We start from the raw sequence: 23,794 nt of genomic DNA on the forward strand, positions 1-23,794 counted from the left end.
ATGATATCAGAACTATTGCTTCATTACAATTGCTTTGACTATATAACTTGTTCTATTCAGAATGTGACTAGTCTCAAATGGTATAGTGCATCGTATGATGTACAAAGTCTAGTTCATTATACTGAATATTGGAATGAAACCAAATGGTCAGAACTAATCACAAAGTTACCAGCTTCACTGTCAACGCTGAATCTAGCTGTACATGATGATTCTAAGTTTCAAACAGTGAGGGCAGAGTCATTGAAATCATCTATATTATCATTGACAATTATGAGTGTTCCTTCGGTTCCTCATCATCAAACGATAATCGAAGATGATGCATTTATTATGTTTCCATACCTACAACATTTGAAGATAGCAGCACTATTGAATCCTTTTCCTATTATGCTACCAGAATATGCTTTTCGGGGCTTATCACACCTAAAATCATTGGAGTAACGGTCTCACTGAATTTCCTTACAAAGCTCTGGTATTGCTCGCAGACTTCCTAGAACACTTGGATTTGAGCAATAATAACATACTGAACATTCGCTCTGATAGGCACTCTACTGGTTTCAGTTTGAAATCATTGCATATCTCAGGTAACCCTATTTATAATATAGACCTTGGATTATTTGAAAACCTGACTCATGTGAATTTGAATGATAGAATATCAGTCGGCTTAGGTTCGATTTGGTTCATCATTACTACCACTATTGTGCCCCTCAGATCCATCAGTATTTCAGCAGCTAAAACAATCACTGAAATAAATACAGAGGGTATTCCATTGTGTAGTTCATTTCCTGCACTTGAGAACATTTCCTTCAGTAAACTTAGATTCAATGTTGTTAAATCATTTGTATGGGGTAACTGCTCACATCTCAAGTCACTTATTTTATCTGACTTGGAAGGAAAAATATTTGATTTTGGGGTAGCAAATGTTGACTTTCCTCAACTAGAAAAGCTAACATTAACAGACTGCATGTTGTCATCAATTGACCAATTTCTTCTAAAGAGTCATAGTCTGCAACATTTAAATATGAGTAATAATAATATTGGAGATATAAACGGAAATGACTTTTCTTCACTGGTGAAGCTCAAATACATGGATCTCAGTCATAATGAACTAGAAAGCTTGCCAGAGAATCAGTTTCATCGCATGATTAACATCATCTATCTTAATTTGGCTGGAAACAAACTTGCCAATTTGAATTCTTTGAAAGGGATCGATGGTCTACAAACACTCATTGTATCTGACAATGTAATAACTATGCTACCTGCCTTTCTGATGAAAAACCCATACCACTTGAAGCATGTTGAATTTGCAGGCATCCCATTTGCTTGTACTTGTGATATAATACCGCTGCAACATTGGATACTGACAGATACAAAAACATACATAGATCCACAGCTTCCATACCAGTGTAAGTCTCCTGCAATCAGAAAGAATCTTGGTATTACCGAATTTACTTTAGACTGTCGTCTGCATCTGGAATTCTACATTATCCCAAGTGTGTCAGGTTTAATTGTTATTGGTGTAATAATATGTGTAGCTTATAAATATCGATGGCGCATACATTACAAATGCTGGACTTTGTGTTGTCAGAGAAGATATCAGCGATATATAGATAATGATGATGATGCTGATATCAATAGTGATGATGAGGAGGATGTTGATGCCCCATATGAAGCACCAATCATGCGACGTCGATATCATGCTTATGTTGCCTACCACAAAGATAATGAAGCATGGATAAATGATCAACTCATTGCAAACATTGAAGATGGACCAGAACGGTTCCGGCTTTGTCTTAAAGAAAGAGGTGACATTCCAGCAGGGCATTATATTCTCAATGCCATATGTCATGGCATTCAGCAAAGTCGCAAAACTATCGCAGTTTTATCAGAGAATTTCATGGATGACGGATGGTGTCATTATCAATTACACTTTGCAAAAATGCGAATGGTGATAGACAAAGCTGATGTACTCATTCTTGTACAAATTGGAGAAATTCCTGATTGCAAAAAGACATTGTTGCTGCGTCAGTTATTATGTTACAAGGAAGTGCTGAAGTGGCCTGAAGATCTGGTTGGACAAGAGTTGTTCTGGAATCAGTTGAAGATGAAACTGCGTAAACCTGTACGAGTCGATCATAGATTTGACGAGGATCGATAAGGCAAAAAAATAAGTCTCGTATCTGGTGTCACGGGAGATCGTAAATGCAATGCCGTGTGCATTTTTCGTGTAATCGTTCAGGAATTCTATAGACACGGTGACACTCTGCTTATTTTATTGTCCCCTCAACAATGTAGGATTTTTATTCTGTTTGGTCGTTACTAACAATAGGGTAGTTCAGTATTATTGATTAGGAGCGAATAGAAATGTCAACTCTATTTTGTATATTGTTATACAGCGGCGTGCATATTAGATACGCGTGTATTAATTGATTTAGTTTCCCTAAACCATGTAAACTGTACAATATAATTATTTACCAGGCGTTGTCGCTGTGTATCATGCAACATTATGTCATACTTTAAAATATTAAGGATGTGGATGAGTGTATTATAATCTTTCAGTGTCTTACCTGAAGATCAAGGATGTGAATGAGAGTATTATATTCTCTTAGTGTGGTAGCTGGAGATCAAGAATGTGATCGAGGGAATTATATAATCTTTTAGTGTAGAAGTTGGGGATTAAGGGGGTACTACACCCCTGTGGTAAATTTGTGACTATTTTTGCATTTTCTCCAAAAATAATAACGCACTGGTAACAAAAGTTATGTATATTATTGGGGCAAGGAATCCAATTACTACACTGAAATTTCAGTGATACAAGACAAGCGGTTCAGTATATATGATAGGAAACGAGGTACATCCTAGCGGTACCTTATTTCTTATCATAAATAACAAACCGCTTGTCTTGGGTCACTGAAATTCCAGTGTAGTAATTGGATTCCTACTAATAATATACATAACTTTATTACCACTGTTTATTAGTTTTTGAGAAAATGCAAAAAATAGACACAAAACTTATTGAAAGTGTAGTACCCCTATAAGATAATGAATGAAGGTATCATAATATCATAATATCTTAGTGTATTAGCTAAAGCTCAGGGATGTAAATAAAGGTATTATAATATTTTAGTGTTTTAGCTGAAGATCAACAAATATTAATTTTCCTGGTACAGATCCCTGGGGCATTCCCCAGTCAAGAGTAACCGGATCTGATGCTACATCCCCAGTGATGACAGATGAATGATGATTTCCTGTTATGGAGAACCACTGCAATGCTGATCCACAAATGCCATAACGCTCTTTCAGCCGCCTCAGCAAGATGGAGTAGTAAATAAATAGGTGTAAAGTACAATAATCGCTTCTTAGTGTTCATCTACCGCCTGAAACAGATCATTATATTGACACGTACAAATGCTATTTCTGTGCTCTGGAAGTTCCGATAAGCAGACTGGTTCTTTGAGTACAGGGAGTTGTAATTTAGGTAAGTAGTGGATGGCAACGCTTTCAATTACTTTTCCTAGAAACGATAGGTTGGAGAAAGGGCGGAAGTTTTTAAGTTCCTCTGTATCCAGGCTAGCTTTCTTAAAGCCATATTACAACATTTTCAAACAAAATAGATTAGCATTTCTTTGCCATAAAATGTTAGCTTTTATTGTTTAAAAGCTAACACTTATTACTGTTAGTTATATCCCCTTTTATTTTTGAGCCGAACAACTACGGCAAAGCAAAGAAAATTGGTATTTATTACCAGCGCACATGTCGCCAATACGTACCACTCCTTCGGTCATGTTATAGTACGACCTTTTGTTGTGTATATCACCGTCCCGCATGCCGTGTACGTACTGTGCGTTATGAACAGAACATCGTGTATGCGTTCGACTAATAATTCCATCGTAATAATAAAGCGCTTTATTCAAAATCTCGGATTTTGACAAAACTGCAGCACCTAGAGTCTTGATTTTTGCAGGCTATATTGGTTTAATAAAGTACAATTTAATCGTGTAAAAAATGAATTAAAAAAATTCAGTGAGGGCGTCCTCCTCAGCAAATGTTATAATATGGCTTTAAGTAATGAACAAACAAGTACCTGCTTCAAGGAATCAGGGAACACGCCGGATTGGAGGGACGCGTTCACAATTGAGGTGATTGATGGAATCAGATCTTCAAGACACTGTTTAGTTAGTGTGAAGCAGGTAGGCCTAGGTAGAGGGTCCAACTGACAAGTCTTTATAGCTGAGCGTTTGATAAACTTTTCGACATCTTCGGATCTTGCACTCGCCTGATAGATCAGACTTTGTGGTGGCATCCAAAGCAAGGCGAATATTGCGAATTTTCTCGTCGAAAAACTGACTAAAGCGATAAGTCCCTTTTTTTAAACGCAATTAAACATACCGATATGTATTTTGACACCATCAAACGGCGCCAGCGCTACGTGCACAGTGTACCACCAATTCATACACTACAATAACGGCTATTTCATCTTTTTCATGTCGAGTTGGTTTTTTTCGACCCCGTTTTTTAGCCATCTTCATTTTGGTGCCCCAAATGTCGCGCCCCGGGAAGAACCGCCCCGGGAAATATGCCAAATAATACCACACACATCATGCACATAGAATGACCGGGGATATTAATCGACCAGTACATTCAAAAATAGCATGTATGAAAGAACCACCCAATTCCTTGATTTGAGTCTTGTAACACATTGATTGAAATCCAGTATGTATAAAGGTCCATTTGTAACACATTCATTGCTGAAGAGTGACTTTTGAAAAAAAAAATGGCTTTAATAAAGGAACGTGCGTGGTTTATATTCCATGGCAGAACACTTATCAACATTATACATACCTGTGTGCATTATTTTGTATTATCTTACTAGTGGTAATCTCATTCCAACGTTGTTGTCTTTGCATATGATTCAAAAAACCACCCAAGTCCAAAATTTAAAATGAACCCTACAAAGTCCCTGAAATGCTAATCGTCATACTTTATACAGTTTAATCTACTCATTAGCACGTAAAACTGACCATATTGACCAGGTAAATCTAACTTAAAGGAATTAAAATGATACACAGGTTTTTCTCTCAAAATCACTTCCCATGGACTTGCATGGGTTTTGTATTCATGTATTCAATTGTAAGTTTCATATTATTTAGTATCTGGATTTAGGTCAATTTTTTGAAAAAAATACGAATTCGATTTGTCGAATACTTTTTGAAATATGAAATAAAATGTAAATGTACAAAGTTGTATTTTTAACAAAAATACCAAAAAAAAAGCATCTTTGTGGCCCAAGATCTTACTGTTAAATTACTTGTATCCCGTTAACCTTGGTATCAAAAAATAGAAATATTAATTATCTTTTCAATGAGACCAATCGCGTCATGATCACGTTTTGATATAGAATGTTATGATCAAAGTATGTAAAGGTCGTGACCGATTTGGACGCCATCTTGGATTTGTAGGTGACTAAATGTGTAACAGTACACCAATTTGAGTTCCTGGAAGGTTTGGGGGGAAAATCCCCACTATCACTAAAAAAATTGTCACCACCTAGCTGTGCATACAATGATGCATGAAAATTTATGAAAAATAATCCTGGCCAAAAAAAATCGACACGATGGCAAAATCGATTCCCCTCGACGTCAACTTCCAATCCCCCTGAAAGTCAAATGGTGCGTCCCTTAATACTAAGTTGCGGTATTATCGTATAGTTTTATTTCTATATTATGCATATATGTATTGTGCCTGATACTTTATGTAAGAAATATGAACTCAACAACTGGCATTGACATTATACCTTTCATGGATGGGTACATATCTATACAAAATCAGGATAGCGCAAATTCTCGTAGTACTAAACACATATCCATGAACGGAAAGGGTCCGGGGGGTCTCCAAAAAAATTTGCCCGGGAATGTGCCAAACAGACTTTCGAACGCTGACTTTCTCTATATCTACTTTTTGCTGTTTTTGCAACTATACATATCCCTGTTGTAACCCATTGTTTTTACACAAAAAATACCATATATAGAACACCCAACTTTACCTAATTGGGCGCTATTAAAACTCACCCATCAATAAACAAAAATCGCTGGAAAGGTACCCCCAAAACCGTAGCATGTGCACGTATACCTTTAGCCAAGGAGAACCCCCAGTGGCAAACTGTGCCCTAATAGACTGGTAAACTTACAAAACTTACAGAATTTGCCATACTCGTCGTCAATCATGACTTTCATCGTTAACATTGGTTTACAAACCTCCCTATTCTGTGTGGTTGCATTTTTGTTTTTATTATGGTGGGTACGTCGACCCACAAATCTACCACCAGGTCCATGGGGTTGGCCACTTGTTGGATGCCTACCCAATCTTGCCATATCGATGTATCGTACTGGACTACCACCGGCTCAACTACTCAATCAACTGGCCAAAAAGTACGGATCGGTGTTCTGCATGAAGATTGGAGGGAAGTTGGTAATTGTCTTAAACAACTTCAAATTTGTGAAAGAAGGTTTGAATAATCCAGATATTAGCGATAGACCAAGAATTCAACGTGATTTTAAACAAGATAGTGGAGGTAAGTAAACTTTGAAGTCGAAATATTAGTTTGATCAAAATTTGATTTCTGTTCACAACACATAAAGTTGCTCACCTGAAATTTTTGGTTGGATTGTTAAGACTACAGCCTTCTGCAGCAGAATGACCCAGTTCATTGATCGATTTGACATTGACTTGATACGTTTTAAGGTATCGGAGTTGCCTTTGACTTTGGGGATAACAACTTATCCTTTGCTACTGTCCTTTAATAGCGGTTTGAAAGTGTCCTTAGGATTGTTGGGCCTGTCAAATGCCCACTTGGGGGTACCCACACTTAGTGAGGGCTTTAGTGATGTGCGACTTCTCTTCGTCACAACCTCCCGGTTTGGTAATAACCGACTCTGCACGATGAAAAGCGTATGTATCATTCCCAGTTTGTGTTTGTTATTTCCTGAACCTAGAAATGGTTTTTCCTGTGACGTTTTGTTGTTGCTTGTAATCGCATGGGGTTCTAGAAGAATTCAGCTTGGTTGCCAAAATTGCAAGTTGGGCAACTCTGGTAATTTGCATAAATCCAAAATGGCCGCCGGACGTCCTCCTGAAAATTGAACTTTTGAACCACTTGCCCTAGAACAATGTATATACCACTTTTAAGGGTTTTTCGGTGTATAGAATCCATTTCTGATGTTATCTTCTAAACTCAAGGTCAGGTTTAAGGTGCTGAAGGTCAAGTATCAAAGATCGCCGCCGGACGCCATCTTGAACAATGAACTTTTGCACCACTCGCGCTAGAATAATGTATAATATCACTTTAACTTAAGTGGTTTGGGGGTTTCTGATGTTGTTTTTCAATTCACGGTCAAGGTCAGATGCAATACGTTCAAGTATCCTAGAGAACGCCATCTTGAAAGTTGAAATTGAACCACTTCCCATAGAATGATGTATTATTAAATATCACTTTTAAGGGATTTTGGGGTGTCACGTCTACGATCCACTTCTGAAGTCTGCAAAAGAGAAGCAACTCCGGAAACCACTCAAACTTGTTTCCCGGGAAAGTGGATCAGATGACCAAATCAGTCATCACCTGATAAAGTCCTCCGATGAGTATGACGAAATATTGTAGTGAGTACCAAATATTCACTTGGTTTTGTCAAACTAAATTCCAAAATGACGATATTGTGGACAATATGTGGCAGTAACTCGGATCTGATTGCGATGCGTCCATACAGGGTCATTTAACTCTCTTCACGCGGGTGTCGACTGCAGACGACAAGTTTCAAAAAAAATTTAAAATTAAAAAATTCAGAAATGTAAATTTTAATGACCATATTTGGAATCAGCATGAAAAATGCATTAAAATGAGTACAAACATGCCTAGTATTGATCCAGTAGTTCTTAAGATAGCTCTTGATATTTTGAGAAAATATTTCAAAACTTTAACTTTTTCCATTGAAGCGCATGGCTAGCACGCAGAGCATTAAGATGGTACTAAGGAAGTCATTGCCTTTGACAAGATGTCTCTGCAAAGGATCATGAGAGAATGAGGCGGGCTGGTGAAGTTATCATGGATTATGAGCTCTCCATAAGAAGTCCCCTGCCCAACCGAGATGCATTAAGCGGATGCTGGTGTTGCGAACATGTTGTGTACCTTCAATCCAGGAGAGAATGCGACAATGGAGACGCAGGACGATTGTATGTTTGGTCACGATGAGGCGAACGTCACCATGATCTCCTATGTCCTTGAGGTTGCCAGCTGTGACCAGAGAGTGACCCGTGTGCTTAGTGACGGCATGGACGTGTTTGTTCTACTGGTTTCTTGGGTGTACGGTGCAGACGGAGGGATGGGAAGGGACTACTGGATATCAATGCCAAGTGCGCTGACCTTGGGCCTAAATTTCTGCAGCTGCTTGGAATGCACGCCCTCACCGGGTGCGAAACAACATCATAGCCGCATGGCAAAGGCAACTTGAAGATCAGTATACTAAACATTCAAGGGGGACTTCCCCGGATTAGCTGATGTGTTGGGTGGGGTGGGTATCACACAGACAGCTCCGATGGTGATAGTCACTGAAACCTTCATTGCTCTGTATGGTCAGCCGCTGGGACATCATTGGAGTCCACCCACTTCACATTCTTCAGTAGAAGAAAGTCATAGCACTGCCTCCAACGTCTGCCAACCTGCTGTAGCATGTGCTGCGGACACATCTGCATGTCATGTTGTGGAAAGTAGCAGAAAAGCAAGCCCCACCCGATGAGTCAGCCGATATAACTTATTTTGGGTGAGAGTTCCAGGATAACAACGTAATTCTGTGTCAGTGTAGCGTATATAGGGCAAGAAGTGCAGCACCAAGACATATATTATATTTCGTGCACGTCATACTGTTGCTGCTATGCTGCAATCTATACACTAGGAGACGAGATGCTCAGGCTGGAGATGAGAAGGGTGTTGAGATCGAGGATGCTGAGGGAGAGGATTTTGAAGAGGGTGTGGGTCAGGAGTCAGACCTTGACCTTGCAATCAGAAAATATCATCAGAAATGGATTCTACACTCTCCGTAAGTAAAGGTGGTATTACATTAATCTTAGGCTGTGGTTCAAAAGTTCAATTTTCAAAATGGCATCCGGTAGCCATCTTGGATACGTCATAATGACGTTATATCAACGTCCGAAAATTCAACGTTGAAAATAAAGTTGTCACAACACGAATACGAGTTCACATATTTATGTATTTACAACATAGATGACAACCTAAGTACAACTTACTTTTATACGACGTTTTCTCTTGTTTGTTTTTTCTTGATAGCCGTAGCCTTCTCGTCTGGTGGAAAAGTGGAAAGAACAAAGACGATTTACACTAACAACTTTACACAGTTTCGGAGTAGGCAAAAGAAGTTTTGAGGACAACATCTCGGAAGAAGTGGAATCTCTAGCGAAAGAAATTTGCAGTTTAAAAGCCAACTCGTTTGATCCCTGTCATTTCTTTAACAAAGCAACATCCAATGTGATTTGTGCGGTCGTTTTTGGCAAACGCTTTGACTATTCGGATCCTAGCTTCAAACGCCTGATGCACATACTTAATGAGAGCTTCACCCTCGATTCAATGATGATATTTTTTCCTGTTACCAAGTATCTACTTCCAACTAATTTCAAGAGACTGAAAAGAAATATATACGATATAAAGGAATTTGTACTTGATATTGTGAATGCGCACAAGAAAGTACATGTCCAAAATGATCCGAATGACTTCATCGATGTGTATCTTGATGAGATCGAACAGAGTAGAAAATTGAATCACGATTCCGCTGTCAACGATCAGAATCTTGCACCGACTTTAGGGAATCTGTTTGCAGCTGGTACAGAAACCACTTCTACCACCTTGTGCTGGGCGGTACTATATATGATGGCCTTTCCAGAGATTCAAGATCGCATTCATGAAGAGTTAGATTTGGTAGTGGGCAGAAATCGCCTACCAAGGCTGGCGGATAAAACGGAATTATCCTTTACTTGCGCAACGCTTCTTGAAATTCAACGAATCGCGTCTACTGTCCCTCTTGGAGGTCCACGTTCATGCGCAGAAGAAACCACTCTAGGGTCATTTACCATTCCCGAAGGAAGCATAGTGATACCTAATCTATGGGCCATCCATCACGACCCGCATTTGTGGTTAAATCCGGATGAATTTAACCCAGAACGGTTTTTAGGTGAAGACGGAATGTTGAAAGAAAGAGAAGAGCTGATTCCATTTGCAGTAGGTAAATATATATTTCCATTGATCGCTTTTCGATGTTATAAATATTATTTTGTGTATCACGACAAAAAATAATGATTTTGGTATTTTTTTTATATTATCACACAGGTCGGCGCACTTGTCTCGGTGAGCATCTGGCCAAGATGGAGCTTTACATCTTCTTCACGCACCTGCTCCATCAGTTCATATTCAAGAAACCGAATGACTCGCCACCTCTTTCCCTGGAAGCTGTCCATGGTTTCCTCCATTCTCCCAGACCATTCTTGGTGGAGTTTTTAACACGTGACTAATGTTATACCAAGTGCCCATATAAGGGAAAACGAAATATCGATGCAGTCATATAAACGAAATGAGGAGTTTTAGTTTATCTGCTTCAAACACATCAATGTTAGTAACCAAGACTTACAGAAGCACCTTTGTTTATAATGTTATTTCATGATAGCTTATGATCAATAAGTTCACAAACATACGTTACCTGCAAATGTTGGTTATACGCACCATTAACACCCCTCGTTAACACACATTATCACATACACCTTCGCCCTCTCCCCTACGCCCCATACGCCCCGCTACACGCACATACCATCACAATTCGTTTACATAAGTTAAGACTGATGTTTACTAGTACTTGATCAGTCATAAATGAAGAACATTTCACGTTATAATTTAAGCTCCATATCGTCTTACTAAATATTACATCGAGTTTTACGTCAATTTTTATTCTAGAGTGACTTCACTCTAACGCGGTCTGAAATTCAAATTGCCGAGCGTAATTATATCTTTCTTGTCTTGTCTGCTACTGCACAAAACGCCTGGTGTGGTGTGGCTATCAGCGTACAGATCATGCATCGGTTCGCTTGATAACTTAAATTTTCTTCTCGATTTCAATTTCAATTTCCTTACCGCCGATCAAGTTCTTGAAAGAGGCCACATCAGGAGCGGTTTTGGTGATAGATGGCAGTCACCGAGTTTTGGTATTGTCCGTGGATAAAGTGAGAATTTATAGCAGTCTTTGTTGGGGCGTATGACGTTATAGTTAAGTTCATGAGTTTGGCGAGTACTGCGTCTGGCTGTAGTGTTCTTGGTCAGGTGATGACTGATGTTAGATGGTGTAAACGTGTGAGTTTCTTTGTATATAGTTATGAGCCGAGCCTTTTCCCTTCTGTGTCCCATTTCAGATCATGAAGCATGTCCGTAACACTGCTGGTGCGTCTGTAGTCGTTCTTCACAAATCTAATGGCCCTCCTCTGGACTTTTTCTAAATTTTCCTGATGAATTTTCTGGTACGGATCCCAGATTGGGCTGCAAAATTCTAGCCTCGGTCTCACCAGGGTTTTATAAGCAATCTTTTTAGTGCGAGGGGAACAGTTCCAAAGGTTTCTTTTCAGTAAACCCAGAACGCTGTTTGCTTTGCTAACATGTCCAAAATGACCCCAATGACTTCATCGATGTGTATCTTGATGAGATAGAACGGAGCAGAAAATTGAATCACGATTCCGCTATCAGTGATAAGAACCTTTCAGCGACTTTAGCGGATCTCTTTGCAGCTGGTACAGAAACAACTTCTACCACTATACGCTGGGCGGTATTATATATGATGGCCTATCCGGAGATTCAAGAGCGCATTCATGAAGAGCTAGATTCGGTAGTTGGTAAAAATCGCCTACCATGGCTGGCGGATAAAACAGACTTGCCCTTTACTTGCGCAACGCTTCTTGAAATTCAACGAATCGCGTCCATTTCACCTCTGGGACTCCCGCACTTGTGCGGCGAAGATACCACCTTAGGGTCATTTACCATTCCCAAAGAAAGCATCGTCATATCTAATCTATGGGCCATTCACCATGACCCGGATTTGTGGCTAAATCCGGATGAGTTCAACCCGGAACGGTTCTTAAATGAAGACGGAATATTGAAAGAAAGAGAAGAACTGATTCCTTTTGCAATAGGTAAATATATAATTCCATAGCCATGATAAACATATGTTTTACTCTTAACAAAGTAATGTTATAAAATAGGCAACATTTTCATGTGTGATGCAAAATGTTCATTGCTCATATTTCTTGCTAATCATTAAACATAATTATTCAATGTTTTATTCCACTTATTTCATGTACAATCCATGCCTGAAGTTCCACATCTCGATCATGTCGATAGTATAAATGTTGCGTTTCAAGACAAAAAGTAATGATTTTGGCGATTTGTTATATTATCACACAGGTCGTCGCATTTGTCTCGGTGAACATCTGGCCAAGATGGAACTTTACATCTTCTTCACGCACCTGCTCCATCAGTTCTTTTTCAGGAAACCAAATGACTCGCCACCTCTTTCCCTGGAAGGTGTATATAGTTTCGCCCATTCTCCAAAACCATTTTTGGTGGAATTTATTGCCCGTTAAGGGACATTAGAGCACATCCGACATATCGAATTGCATTCTGAATACGAAGAATGTCCTTCTGATATCAAATAATTTTGATTTTTTGAAATTCGCAATGTAATACACATTTTATGGCAAATGATTGAAAATTGATATTTTTGATATTTAACAGTACTCGAAGTAAACTGTATAAATCTGATGATTTATACTTAAAGTGTATGTAGGTGGGATGAAAAGCCGACGATCAATTGAAAATTTTGACTTTTTGTATTAAAGATATGGATTTATTTTCCCAAAACACCTAAAAAAAAATTAGGTCTTTTGGGGAAATAAATCCATATCTTCAACATGAAAGGTCAAAATTTTCAATTGATCGTCGGCTTTTTCCCCCAGCTACATTTACTTTAAGAATACATCATTAGATTTATAACATTTACTTCGAGGACTGTTATATATCAAAAATGTGAAAAATATCAAATTTTAATAATTTGTCATAAAATTTTATTATATTGTGAATTTCAAAAAAATGAAAATTATTTGATATCAGAAAGACATTCTTCGTGTTCAGAATGCAATTCGATATGTCTGATGCACTCTCATGTCCCACAAAAAATACTGTCGAAACGCTCAAAACGCTCATTCCAGATCCCTTAAAAAGGGAGCACACAAAGGATCGATGAAGCCATATGACCTAATATAGGGAGAAGAGAGGTTGACATTTTGGATTATACATGTAGTTTCTCTTATAGACATGGTTCATGAGCTAGCCGTGTTTGCACTCGAATATTGAGACAAATAAAGCTGACACACAAGAGGAATAAGCTGGAATGGTATATTTGCTATAAAGGAGATCCAAAGGCTGATATCAGCGGTGTCATTTCCGCCCATGTGCATGAAAATTCCCGAATTTTTAGTTTGCCTTATTGGCCTTAACTCAAGAGCCGTAAGACCTATGGAAATATAAATGCGATTATCGGCATCACTCTAAATACAAAAATATATATGGTAGACATTACTAAATTTGAGTACGATTTAATCAACAATCATTTTGTTGCTCTGTTCCCTTTTCACTCAATATTGAATAATTTTTATTTAGAGTGTTGCTTGACTTATGTCGTATAGGATCAATTTGTTAATATCAAGAAATACACAGAAGTTGTTTAGTTCAATGTTTCAAACTGGAATACTATAGCGCCCTGCCATCCCGTTCGCCTTAGCCATAGTTAAGGGGTTGTACAACCCAAGGTTTTCCGCAAGGTTTCCCTGAGTTTACATTATGCTGCTCGTAATGTAGTAACTAAGCCTAAAATTGTGGATTAAGGAGACTAATTTTGAGTTTTGTGGTGGGTAAACTTTCTGAATTTGGGCAACATTGTTCTGATCAATTTGCGTCAGAGGCATACGAATTCACCAAGCAAGAATGAAGTGTTATGCTGTTTCTGAAGCAGCAGAGGAGAGTTCTTCACCTTCATCAAGCACAGATAATTTGCTATCCGAAGCGGATCGCTCTGGAGGAAGTCAACAGTCTCCAGGTCAGACGAGAGATAACCAAGGTCAGGTTTCAGACCACAGTACCCAGGTAGATCCCCCGCAAGGAAGTAGCGAGGAAGTGGTTGAGAGGAAGAAGAAGGTCAAGTGGCCAACAATGGCAGATGAGAAAACTTGGCGTGAATTTGATGAAGATATCAGCATGATGCTGGAAAATACTCTGAAAGGAACATCAAAGAGGAAGTTAGAAGTGATGGGCGATCTGATTTATGACTTTGGAAAGGTGAGATTTGGAACAGTGGAATCGCGGCAGCAGCGTCCTGAACCAACACCGAACAGGCGCCAAAAGGAGATCAGTAGGCTGAGGAAGGAGTTACGAGCACTTAAGCATCAATGGAATAAAGCTGGGCCAGAAGAAAAACCAGGACTGGCACAACTCCGTGAGCAAGCAAGAACCAAACTCATGTCACTCCGGCGTGCAGAATCACAAAGGAAGAAGAGGAAGAAAAGAGAACAGTCCAGGAGATCTTTCTTCATGAATCCTCACCATTTTACGAAGAAGCTCTTCGAGCAAAGCAAGAGTGGAGAGCTTAGTGTCCCACAGGAAGAGCTAGAGGACCATTTGAAGGAAACCTATTCGGACCAGCAACGTCAGGTACCAATGCCTAACATCGCAGGTTTAGTGAAGCCAACTCAACCAGGCGTGCAGTTTGAACTTGCGCAACCAAAACTTGCTGAAGTTGAGAAGTTCGTCAACAAAGCTAGATCGGCTTCTGCACCTGGCCCAAATGGAGTTCCATACAAAGTCTATAAGAAGTGTGGTGAGCTAAGGAAATTCCTGTGGCGGTTGCTGAGAGTTGTATGGAGGCAGGATGTGGTCCCTCTGTCATGGAGTACAGCGGAAGGCGTATACATCCCAAAGGAGGAATGCTCTAATACATTGAGCCAGTTCCGTCCTATTTCGCTGCTGAATGTCGAAGGAAAGATCATGTTTGGAATCCTAGCAGAGAGAATTTCATCATTTGTGCTTGAGAACGGTTTCGTCAATACATCTGTGCAAAAGGCTGGAATACCAGGGTTCCCAGGGTGCCTAGAACACACCAGTATGATATGGCATACCATACAGGAATCGAAGAAGATGAGAAAGGATCTGAGTGTTGTATGGCTCGATCTGGCAAATGCTTATGGTTCTGTTCCACATGCACTGATTGAGTTTGCCATGGAATTCATGTGGATTCCTGAGAAAGTGAGAAGCTTCATCATGCAGTATAACAGTGAACAACACAGTACACAACCACGTGGCAGAGGCTGGAAGTTGGAATACCAATGGGCTGTGCAATTTCTCCAATCCTGTTTGTACTAGCAATGGAAGTCGTCATTAGAGCTGCGGAAAAAGCAGGACCAGGTGTAGAATTGGGAGGTGCAGAGGAATTACCACCAATACGAGCTTTCATGGATGACCTTACCCTCCTTAATCCAAGTACAGAGGCAGTTGAAGCAATTCTATGTAAGCTTAAACAGTTGATGGAGTGGGGTAGGATGAAGTTTAAGACCAAGAAGTCAAGGAGTCTTGTACTCAGACGAGGACAGTTGACAGACTTTCACTTCACCCTTTGTGGAGAGGAAATCCCAACTATTCAGGAACAACCAGTGAAGAGTCTCGGGCGCTGGTACACAGAGGATCTGAAGGATACAAGAAGAGTCAAGGAGACAGCACGGCAAGTCAACGAAGGTCTTGAAGCCATTGATCAGTGCGGCTTGCCTGGGAAGTTGAAGCTGTGGTGCTTGCAATATGGTCTCATGCCACGGATTATGTGGCCACTCACAGTCTATGAGGTAGCAATAACCCATGTAGAGGCAATGGAGTGGAAGATCAACAACTTTGTCCAGAAGTGGCTTGGAGCTCCACGCAGCTTAACAAACATCGCAATCCATAGCAGCCGGACTAAGTTGACTTTTCCAGTGCGTTCCCTTGTTGAAGAGTTCAAGGTGGCCAAGGCAAGATCATTTATGACCCTGAGAGACTCAAAGGACCCGGTAATCAAGAACACCCAGCCGGATGTTAGGTCAGGGAGAAAGTGGACAGCGAACTTGGCAGTTGAGGAGGCAGAATCAAGACTGAAGCACAAGGAGATGGTTGGCGCTACCCAGCTAGGCCGTCAGGGGCTTGGTTGGACTACGCACAAATGGTGGTCATCTTCTTCTGACAAGGAACGTCGCAAGCTGGTTTCGCAGGAGATCCGAGAGGCAGAAGAGGAGAAGAGACTGGCTACAGCAGTAGGTCAAGCTAAGCAAGGCGCTTGGACACGGTGGGAGAATGTTGAACAACGCAACATGTCTTGGAGCGTGCTCTGGCAGATGGAACCTCTTCGCATCTCATTTCTGTGCAGGTCAACATATGACCTATTACCAACACCAGCCAACCTGAGCGTCTGGTATGAGGACAAGACGGATTGTTGCATTGCGTGTGGAAAGAAGGGAACTTTGCAGCATATTCTGAGTGCATGTACACCTGCTCTTGCGAGTGGTATGTACACCTGGAGGCACAATAACGTCCTCGGAGTGTTAGTGGAGGCAGTCAAGCTGCAAGTTGATCAAAATAATGTTTCACAAGCTCCAACCAATACCAAGCGTTACATATCATTTGTGAAGGAGGGCTCTCAGTCCAGGTCATATAGTTCCAGTTCAAGATCGAGCATCCTTTCTTCAGCAGATGACTGGTGTATTAGAGCTGATCTGGATGGCAAAGGAGGATTTCAAAGAGATATTGATCACCACACTCCGTCCAGATATTGTCATATGGTCAGAGGCTGGAAAAGAAGTGATCATTGGAGAGCTGACTGTTCCATGGGAAGACAACATTGATGAAGCTCATGAGAGAAAATTGACCAAGTATTCAGAATTGAGAGCAGAATGCAAGGATAGAGGTTGGAAGGCTTCTTGCTACCCCTTCGAAGTCGGCTGCCGTGGTTTTGTTGCACACTCTTTGCAGAAGTGGCTGCGAGATTTGGGCTTCAACAGGAGAGAGCTAAAGTCAGTTAGCAGGGCAGCGTCAGAGGCTGCAGAATCAGGATCGTCGTGGGTGTGGTCCAAGTACATTCAGAGGAGTAGATAATCTGGAAGTGAAGTACATCATCAGTATCCTCAGCCAGAGCAGGCAGACCAGCTAGCCATATCTTTTACTTGTTCTCATTCCTTCATATCAACTCCAGTTAGCTAGGGTTAAGTGATTCCAGCTGCATGGTAGGGTTAGAGGCGCCTTATCCCGTCTGCTTACTACAGACTAGTTTGGTCATCTGGGGTACATATACACAGATCCCCTTTTGACGGTGATGGCGTATCCCCATATGGGCAAAGCGTCTTGCTTTGTCATGCTGACATAGTATGGGTGCTAACTGGTGCTTGATCTTCTATTTTGGTTAGCTGGCCTGTGCCGGTTTCATTTTCTGAGAAGCAGATTGTTTATTTAGCAACAGATGCTAGAAGCAGAGTTTTAGTTTTATTTAGTAGCTCACCAGCGGGAGGTCATCATGCCGGCCCCCCGCCTCGAGGGAGTCTTGATTATAAGAGGGCCGAAACTCCCCAAGACAGGTGGCAATCAACTGATGATCTCGCTGGTGAAAGCACAAGACATTTTCCATCTGGTCTTTGTGTATATTTAACCTGACTTATGTCGTATAGGATCAATTTGTTAATATCAAGAAATACACAGAAGTTGTTTAGTTCAATGTTTCAAACTAGAATACTATAGCGCCCTGCCATCCCGTTCGCCTTAGCCATAGTTAAGGGGGTTGTACAACCCCAAGGTTTTCCGCAAGGTTTCCCCTGAGTTTACATTATGCTGCTCGTAATGTAGTAACTAAGCCTAAAATTGTGGATTAAGGAGACTAAATTTGAGTTTTGTGGTGGGTAAACTTTCTGAATTTGGGCAACATTGTTCTGATCAATTTTATTGAGGTTTGAGATGATATTTACTGAACCTAAATACCAATAGGTGTTCGTCAGAACTGAAAGGCACTTGTAATGTACCAGTTTTAAAAGTGGGAGGAGCTTAAACATAATGATCGTAAAAGTGGTACATACTCAGAAAGTTTGAATGGCCTCCTGTTGAAAAATTGTTGTAACTTACTGTACACAAAGAAACGACGTGATTTCATTGGCCAATCAGGAATTCGCGCGGGTGTTTTTGCACCGTAAGTTTATAACATTTAACCCCAGGCGGCCATTCAAACTTTCTGAGTACGTACCACTTTTAAGAGCCAGCTCCTCCCATTTAAAATGGCGAATATCAATTGCTGACAAAGTTTACAAAATATCACATCAAACACAAATAAATTTGACAATAACAATAAGTATTTAGATATTTTGTTATAAAAATGCCAATTGTTGAAACAAACTCACATTAGATTGGTCTTACATTGTTACGTGTTTGTTTAAAACCACGGAATTATTTTTAAAAGCCAAACAAAAAACAAGCACAACAAACAACAAAAACAAAAAACCCTTTAATGAAATCATACAAGTAGATTTGAAGTTCAGGAAAAAGAACATGGGAAAGGTTAAACTGAAAGGGAATAAACGAATAACCGCTTCGAGCTTACTCTTCTAGTGTCAAAGTCTTATATGGTTCTCTAGCGCTATTGATGTCCGGTTAGGTACCGAAGACTATTTTAGTCATACCCTGGAGATGTAAATTGCATCAAGCATAATAATTAACATTTCATAGTGTTATCGTTTTTCATTCAAATAAATATGGAAAGCACTGTGCAAATGATCAGGGCACGATAGGAAGAGTTATCCCCAGCAAACACAAACACGTTTTTAAAACGTTTTAAATAAGTTGTATTTTGGGTTTTGGTTTAGGTAAAAACGTTTTAATAACATTAAAATGTCGGGTTATATAAAGGTCATGAAATCGTTTTAAAACGTTTTATGTCATTTTAAACTATTTTGCAAACATTTTTGGCCAAATATTTTGTCAACACTTAAATAACATTATGTTAAAATATTTGCTCCCAGCAAACACAGAAATGTTCTTAAAATGTTTTTTTACAAAACGTTTTAATAACATTTAAATGTTGGGTTATATAAAGGTCGTGAAAACATTTAAAAAACGTTATTGTAAATATTTTGGGCAAACATTTTTGCAAAATATTTTTTCAACCCCAAAATAACATTCTGTTTAGAATGATTTGTACCAAGTTTTGAAAAATGTTTTTGGAATGTTATTAAAACGTTTTATACCCTTTATATAATCCGACATTAAAACGTTTTCTGTAAAACATTTGTGTTTGCTGTGCAGTAACTTACCAAGAAATGTTATTTATTGTTATGAAAAAACGTTTTATACCATTAATGTACCCTTTATATAACCCGACATTTAAACGTTTTCTGACAACCTTTTATAACCTTTTGCGAATGATGTCGAAAACGTTTTGTGTTTGCTGGGTCGGTACCAACCGGGACACCCATAGTGCTATAGGACCAAATAAGATGTTTTGCCTTACTCTTTCGAGTGTCAAAGTATGATGCCCTACCAAGTGAGCTATATGCTCGGGAGATACACAACAGCCGTTTATATGCCAATACAATAGATTAGTCTTACAATAATACTTGTTTGTGCAATCACCTGCGCCTGTTTCAGTAACTGCGTAAGTCGAAATCATGTTTTAATTTTGTGGTGTGAGTCTGCATTAAATTGACATCTCTTTTGTCAAAAACATTATTAACCCTAGAATTTCTGAGCTTTATTTTGTAACACGGACTACGAATGGAGGGGGTTGTTGCAACCCCCTAATTTTCAATAATTATAAACGTCATACACCGTTATATTTGATACCGATGTATAGTAGGGTGATTCACAAAAAATGAAATTGGTATTTTTCAACGGGACACCCCCTCATTTTGTTCATTTTGATAATAAAATCATACCTGCAAAATATGAAAAAAATTCAAAAAAGTTTAGGGGGTGCTACCGGTCAATGAACTTTTATTTTCAACAAATTGTCTCCTACATATGAAAGAAAAAGACGATTTCAGCCTAACTAACAAGTACAAAGTCTGAGAAAGGTTTTTTTTAACACAAGTCTCCACATACATAAATGAGCCAATGAGTCAGATGGAGAAGAGCAGTGATGTTTATCTATAGGCCTTCAGTTCAATACCCGCCCAAAAGTACAAAGTCAGTAGCTCTTGGAATAATTCTGTAAGAGCTAAATGAAAATCATGGATTTTACTGTAGAAACCAATGGAGGGCCTCACCAACAGCCTTCTATGTTCATCTTTGATGGGCTGTCCTACCCCCGGATAAGGTGCTGGATTTTTTAAAACGTTTTATATAGGTTTTTATTGAGGGTTGGTTTTGATAAAAATGTTCAAAACAAAACGTTTTAATAACATTTAATGTCGAGTTATATATAGGTCATGAAAACGTTTTAAAACGTTTTGCATGATACACTAAAATATATTTGTTCTACAAATGTTATTGTAAAATATTTCTTGCAAACATTTTTTGCCAAATATTTTGTAGTTATTAAATGTTAGAATATTTAAAGTAAGTATCATAAAATGCTTTTGAATGTTATATACCCTTTATATACCCTTTATATAACCCGACATAATGAGCGTTTTCCGGCAACCTTTGCTAACCTTTTGCGAATGATGTCAAAAACGTTGTGTGTTTGCTGGGTATGTTGTAAACAGGGGCTGAAACAACAACACTTTTGTAAAACGTACATAACTCATTAACGACAATAAATCAAAGTTTTCAAAGTACATGACTTGTAGAATGAACTTTTGCAAAACATCAAAGTGTTATTTTTCAATAATATATTGATTAAGATAATGACTGGCTGCTTCGACCAACAATACATCGTTTACCTTTAAGTATGAAACTATTTATGAAAGCGTGAACATTGACCTCGACCTTGACTACCAGTAATGTTCCATGTTTCCTTTAGGAGCTGTGCAATAACTATGAGCCTTGGGGAGGGTAAAATAGGCCTATAGGGGGGAAAGAAATTTTTGGCGAGCCGAAAGGGGGGCAAGCAATTTTTGGCAAGCCGAGAGGGGTTGCAAGTAATTTTGGCACACGTTCTTGGGGCGCCTTTTAAATAAAACGCTTTAGAAAGGCTTAGGAAAACCGTACGGAAACGCTTAAATATGCAAATTTTCCTGCTCGCTGCGCTCGCAACATATATATAGACCATTTAAAAGGGCATTTCGTGATCCACAGCCTCATCCCCCCACTTTTCTCAAAAAAGGTTGAGATTTTTATACCATTGGATACCTCTGGCTACTTAATGTTTATGTACCAAACATTTCTTGCAGATTAATTCGTTTAGCAAAAATATCGCCAAATTTGAATTTCGTTCTGGTGCACCAGAACGAAATTACAACAGTGGTCTATGGAGCAGCGTAATACACATAATCATGCACAACTCGCAAATGCAAAATCGGAATCAACTGAAATTTTGGGAATAAGCTTTTTTCGTGGTTATCTACTGAAAAATGTCATAAAAAGAGGATGCTAGGATCACGAAATACTCCTTTAAGGTTTGCAAATTGGGATCCAAAAAATTGGGCATGTGCAATGGGGGGCAAAGATTTTTTGGCGGGCCGAGAGGGGGCAAGCGATTTTTGGCGGCCGAGAGGGGGGGGGCAAGCGAATTTTGGCGAGCCGTTTGGAAATTTTACCCCCCGTGGGGCTCATAATTATTGCACAACCCCTTAGTACAGGCCCGGAGTACGTGTGGTATTTCATACGTGTTTGCATATCATATCCAAACACTCCGAGTCGATGCCCGGGGAGTCGATGTGGCTTGAAACCAATGGCTTGAATCATTCCTGAATGAACTGATATTATATCAAATTTATGAATTTGTCATTTTGTCATACACGTCGTCAATCATGACATTCATTCTCAACATTGGTATACAAACTTTCCTATTATGTGTGGTTGCATTTCTGTTTCTATTATGGTGGGTACGTCGACCCAAAAATCTGCCACCATGTCCATGGGGCTGGCCACTTGTTGGATGCCTACCCAATCTTGCCATATTGATGTATCGTTCTGGACTAAACACCGGCTCAACTACTCAATTTACTGGCCAAAAAGTATGGATCGGTGTTCTGCATGAAGATTGGAGGGAAGTTGGTAATTGTCTTAAACAACTTCAAATATGTGAAGGAAGGTTTCAATAATCCCAATATTAGCGATAGACCAAGAATGAATTTGACAGAATATATTGGTGGTGATAGTGTCGGTAAGTAGACTTCGTAGTCGAAAAACAGGTTTGATCGGAAAATTAATTATATTTGTTTTCATCTAATTTTAAAAACTTTAAAGGTTTAAACATTTAAAGGTGTGTGATCAGATCAATAGCCCCCCCGTCATCCAGACTGAGATTCTCTACCCAGTAAAAGGTAACGCTCGAGATAAGAGCCCGAGCTACACTTCTTTTAGGGGCTGTACATCAATTATCTGACTCCCTGGTACGGATTACAAATTCAAAATTGTGTTCCAAAAATGCTTACCCTCCTCTCGGCCTGCCACAAAAAACCTTACCCCTTCTAAAGGCCTTCCCCCACTCAGCCTGTCAAATATCCACAGATCACGAAGTCGGTCGATATTAGACCCATATGAACATGACATTTGAGGGAGTAATCATAAATATTCTGGTGGGGTTACAAAATATAGGGTGTACGAACCCAGAAGTGTCAAATTTGACCCAAATTGTAGTTAAAAATGACCTCTAATAGAGTCAGTTAAAAATAACCCTCTTAGTGTCAAAAAATGACTATATCCAGGGGGTCATGATTAAAAAATTACCCCTAACCTGGGGTCCCGGTTAGAAAATGACTCCGGAAGATGGGTCGGAAAATGACTATAGGCCTATTTGGGGTCATTTAAATATGACCCTTTTAAGGGTCAATTTAATATGATGTCAAGAACTGAATATGACCCCGACATTGGTTGATTTAACCGCGAATAGGTTAAATAAAATTGACCCCGTAAAAGGGTTGATATTTTGACCCCGTCGTTTTAAGTGTGTACTTAATAAGGGGATCAAGCATTTTTAGGCTAAAAGTTCGGGATGAAATGTATGACAAGGCATGCACATATGGAGCGCCCATGAAGTTTCAAATCAACAAACAAAATTGCACATATGTGACCGTACACCACGAATGAGCCGTAAATGTCCTCAATTGTATTCTGAGTTACAGTGTAAAATGGACATGAAGGTCGTATTCATAGGTACCTCAATTTGGTGCTACGTGTACCTCATTTAATGAGATACACGTAGCACCAAATTGAAATACCTATGAATATGACCTTCATGCCCATTTTACACTGTAACTCAGAATACAATTGAGGACATTTACGGCTCATTCGTGGTGTACGGTCACATATTACACACAATTGTGACTCAAATAAGTATAACTCCAGAGGGTGGTAGACAGGGTGGTAGTCTGTAAGTAGTAACTTAACTAAGTTATTATTTAACATGACACCCATTTTTTTTTTTTTTGTTCTCTCTTGCCTGAGGATATGAACATTTTTGTGATTATTTTTCTCATTTCTCCGGCTACTTTGATGCTCAAGCTTCTTTTTAACTTTTACACGTTAACTTATCCGTGGTTGTGGTACGTA

The 23,794-nt window shown here is 39.4% G+C and overlaps 3 protein-coding genes across 3 annotated transcripts; all 3 read left to right on the forward strand.

The window, feature by feature from the left end:
• The first annotated feature begins 431 nt into the window (after positions 1–431).
• Positions 432–2,436, forward strand: LOC140167294 (toll-like receptor 2). The gene has a single exon (XM_072190624.1). The coding sequence runs from the start codon at positions 962–964 to the stop codon at positions 2,153–2,155; it is 1,194 nt and encodes a 397-aa protein (XP_072046725.1). The 5' UTR covers positions 432–961; the 3' UTR covers positions 2,156–2,436.
• Positions 2,437–14,074: 11,638 nt separating this feature from the next.
• Positions 14,075–15,505, forward strand: LOC140167682 (uncharacterized). The gene has a single exon (XM_072190982.1). The coding sequence runs from the start codon at positions 14,075–14,077 to the stop codon at positions 15,503–15,505; it is 1,431 nt and encodes a 476-aa protein (XP_072047083.1).
• A 2-nt stretch (positions 15,506–15,507) lies between these two features.
• On the forward strand, positions 15,508–17,007 carry LOC140167683 (uncharacterized). The gene has a single exon (XM_072190983.1). The coding sequence runs from the start codon at positions 15,508–15,510 to the stop codon at positions 17,005–17,007; it is 1,500 nt and encodes a 499-aa protein (XP_072047084.1).
• Positions 17,008–23,794: the final 6,787 nt, after the last annotated feature.

This window comes from Amphiura filiformis, chromosome 13 (genome assembly GCF_039555335.1).
Source record: "Amphiura filiformis chromosome 13, Afil_fr2py, whole genome shotgun sequence".
NCBI classification, from domain to species: domain Eukaryota; kingdom Metazoa; phylum Echinodermata; class Ophiuroidea; order Amphilepidida; family Amphiuridae; genus Amphiura; species Amphiura filiformis.

Coding starts and splice junctions, on each gene's coding strand:
- LOC140167683 (XM_072190983.1), top strand. CDS start 15,508: ATGGAAGTCGTCATTAGAGCTGCGGAAAAAGCAGGACCAGGTGTAGAA.
- LOC140167294 (XM_072190624.1), top strand. CDS start 962: ATGTTGTCATCAATTGACCAATTTCTTCTAAAGAGTCATAGTCTGCAA.
- LOC140167682 (XM_072190982.1), top strand. CDS start 14,075: ATGAAGTGTTATGCTGTTTCTGAAGCAGCAGAGGAGAGTTCTTCACCT.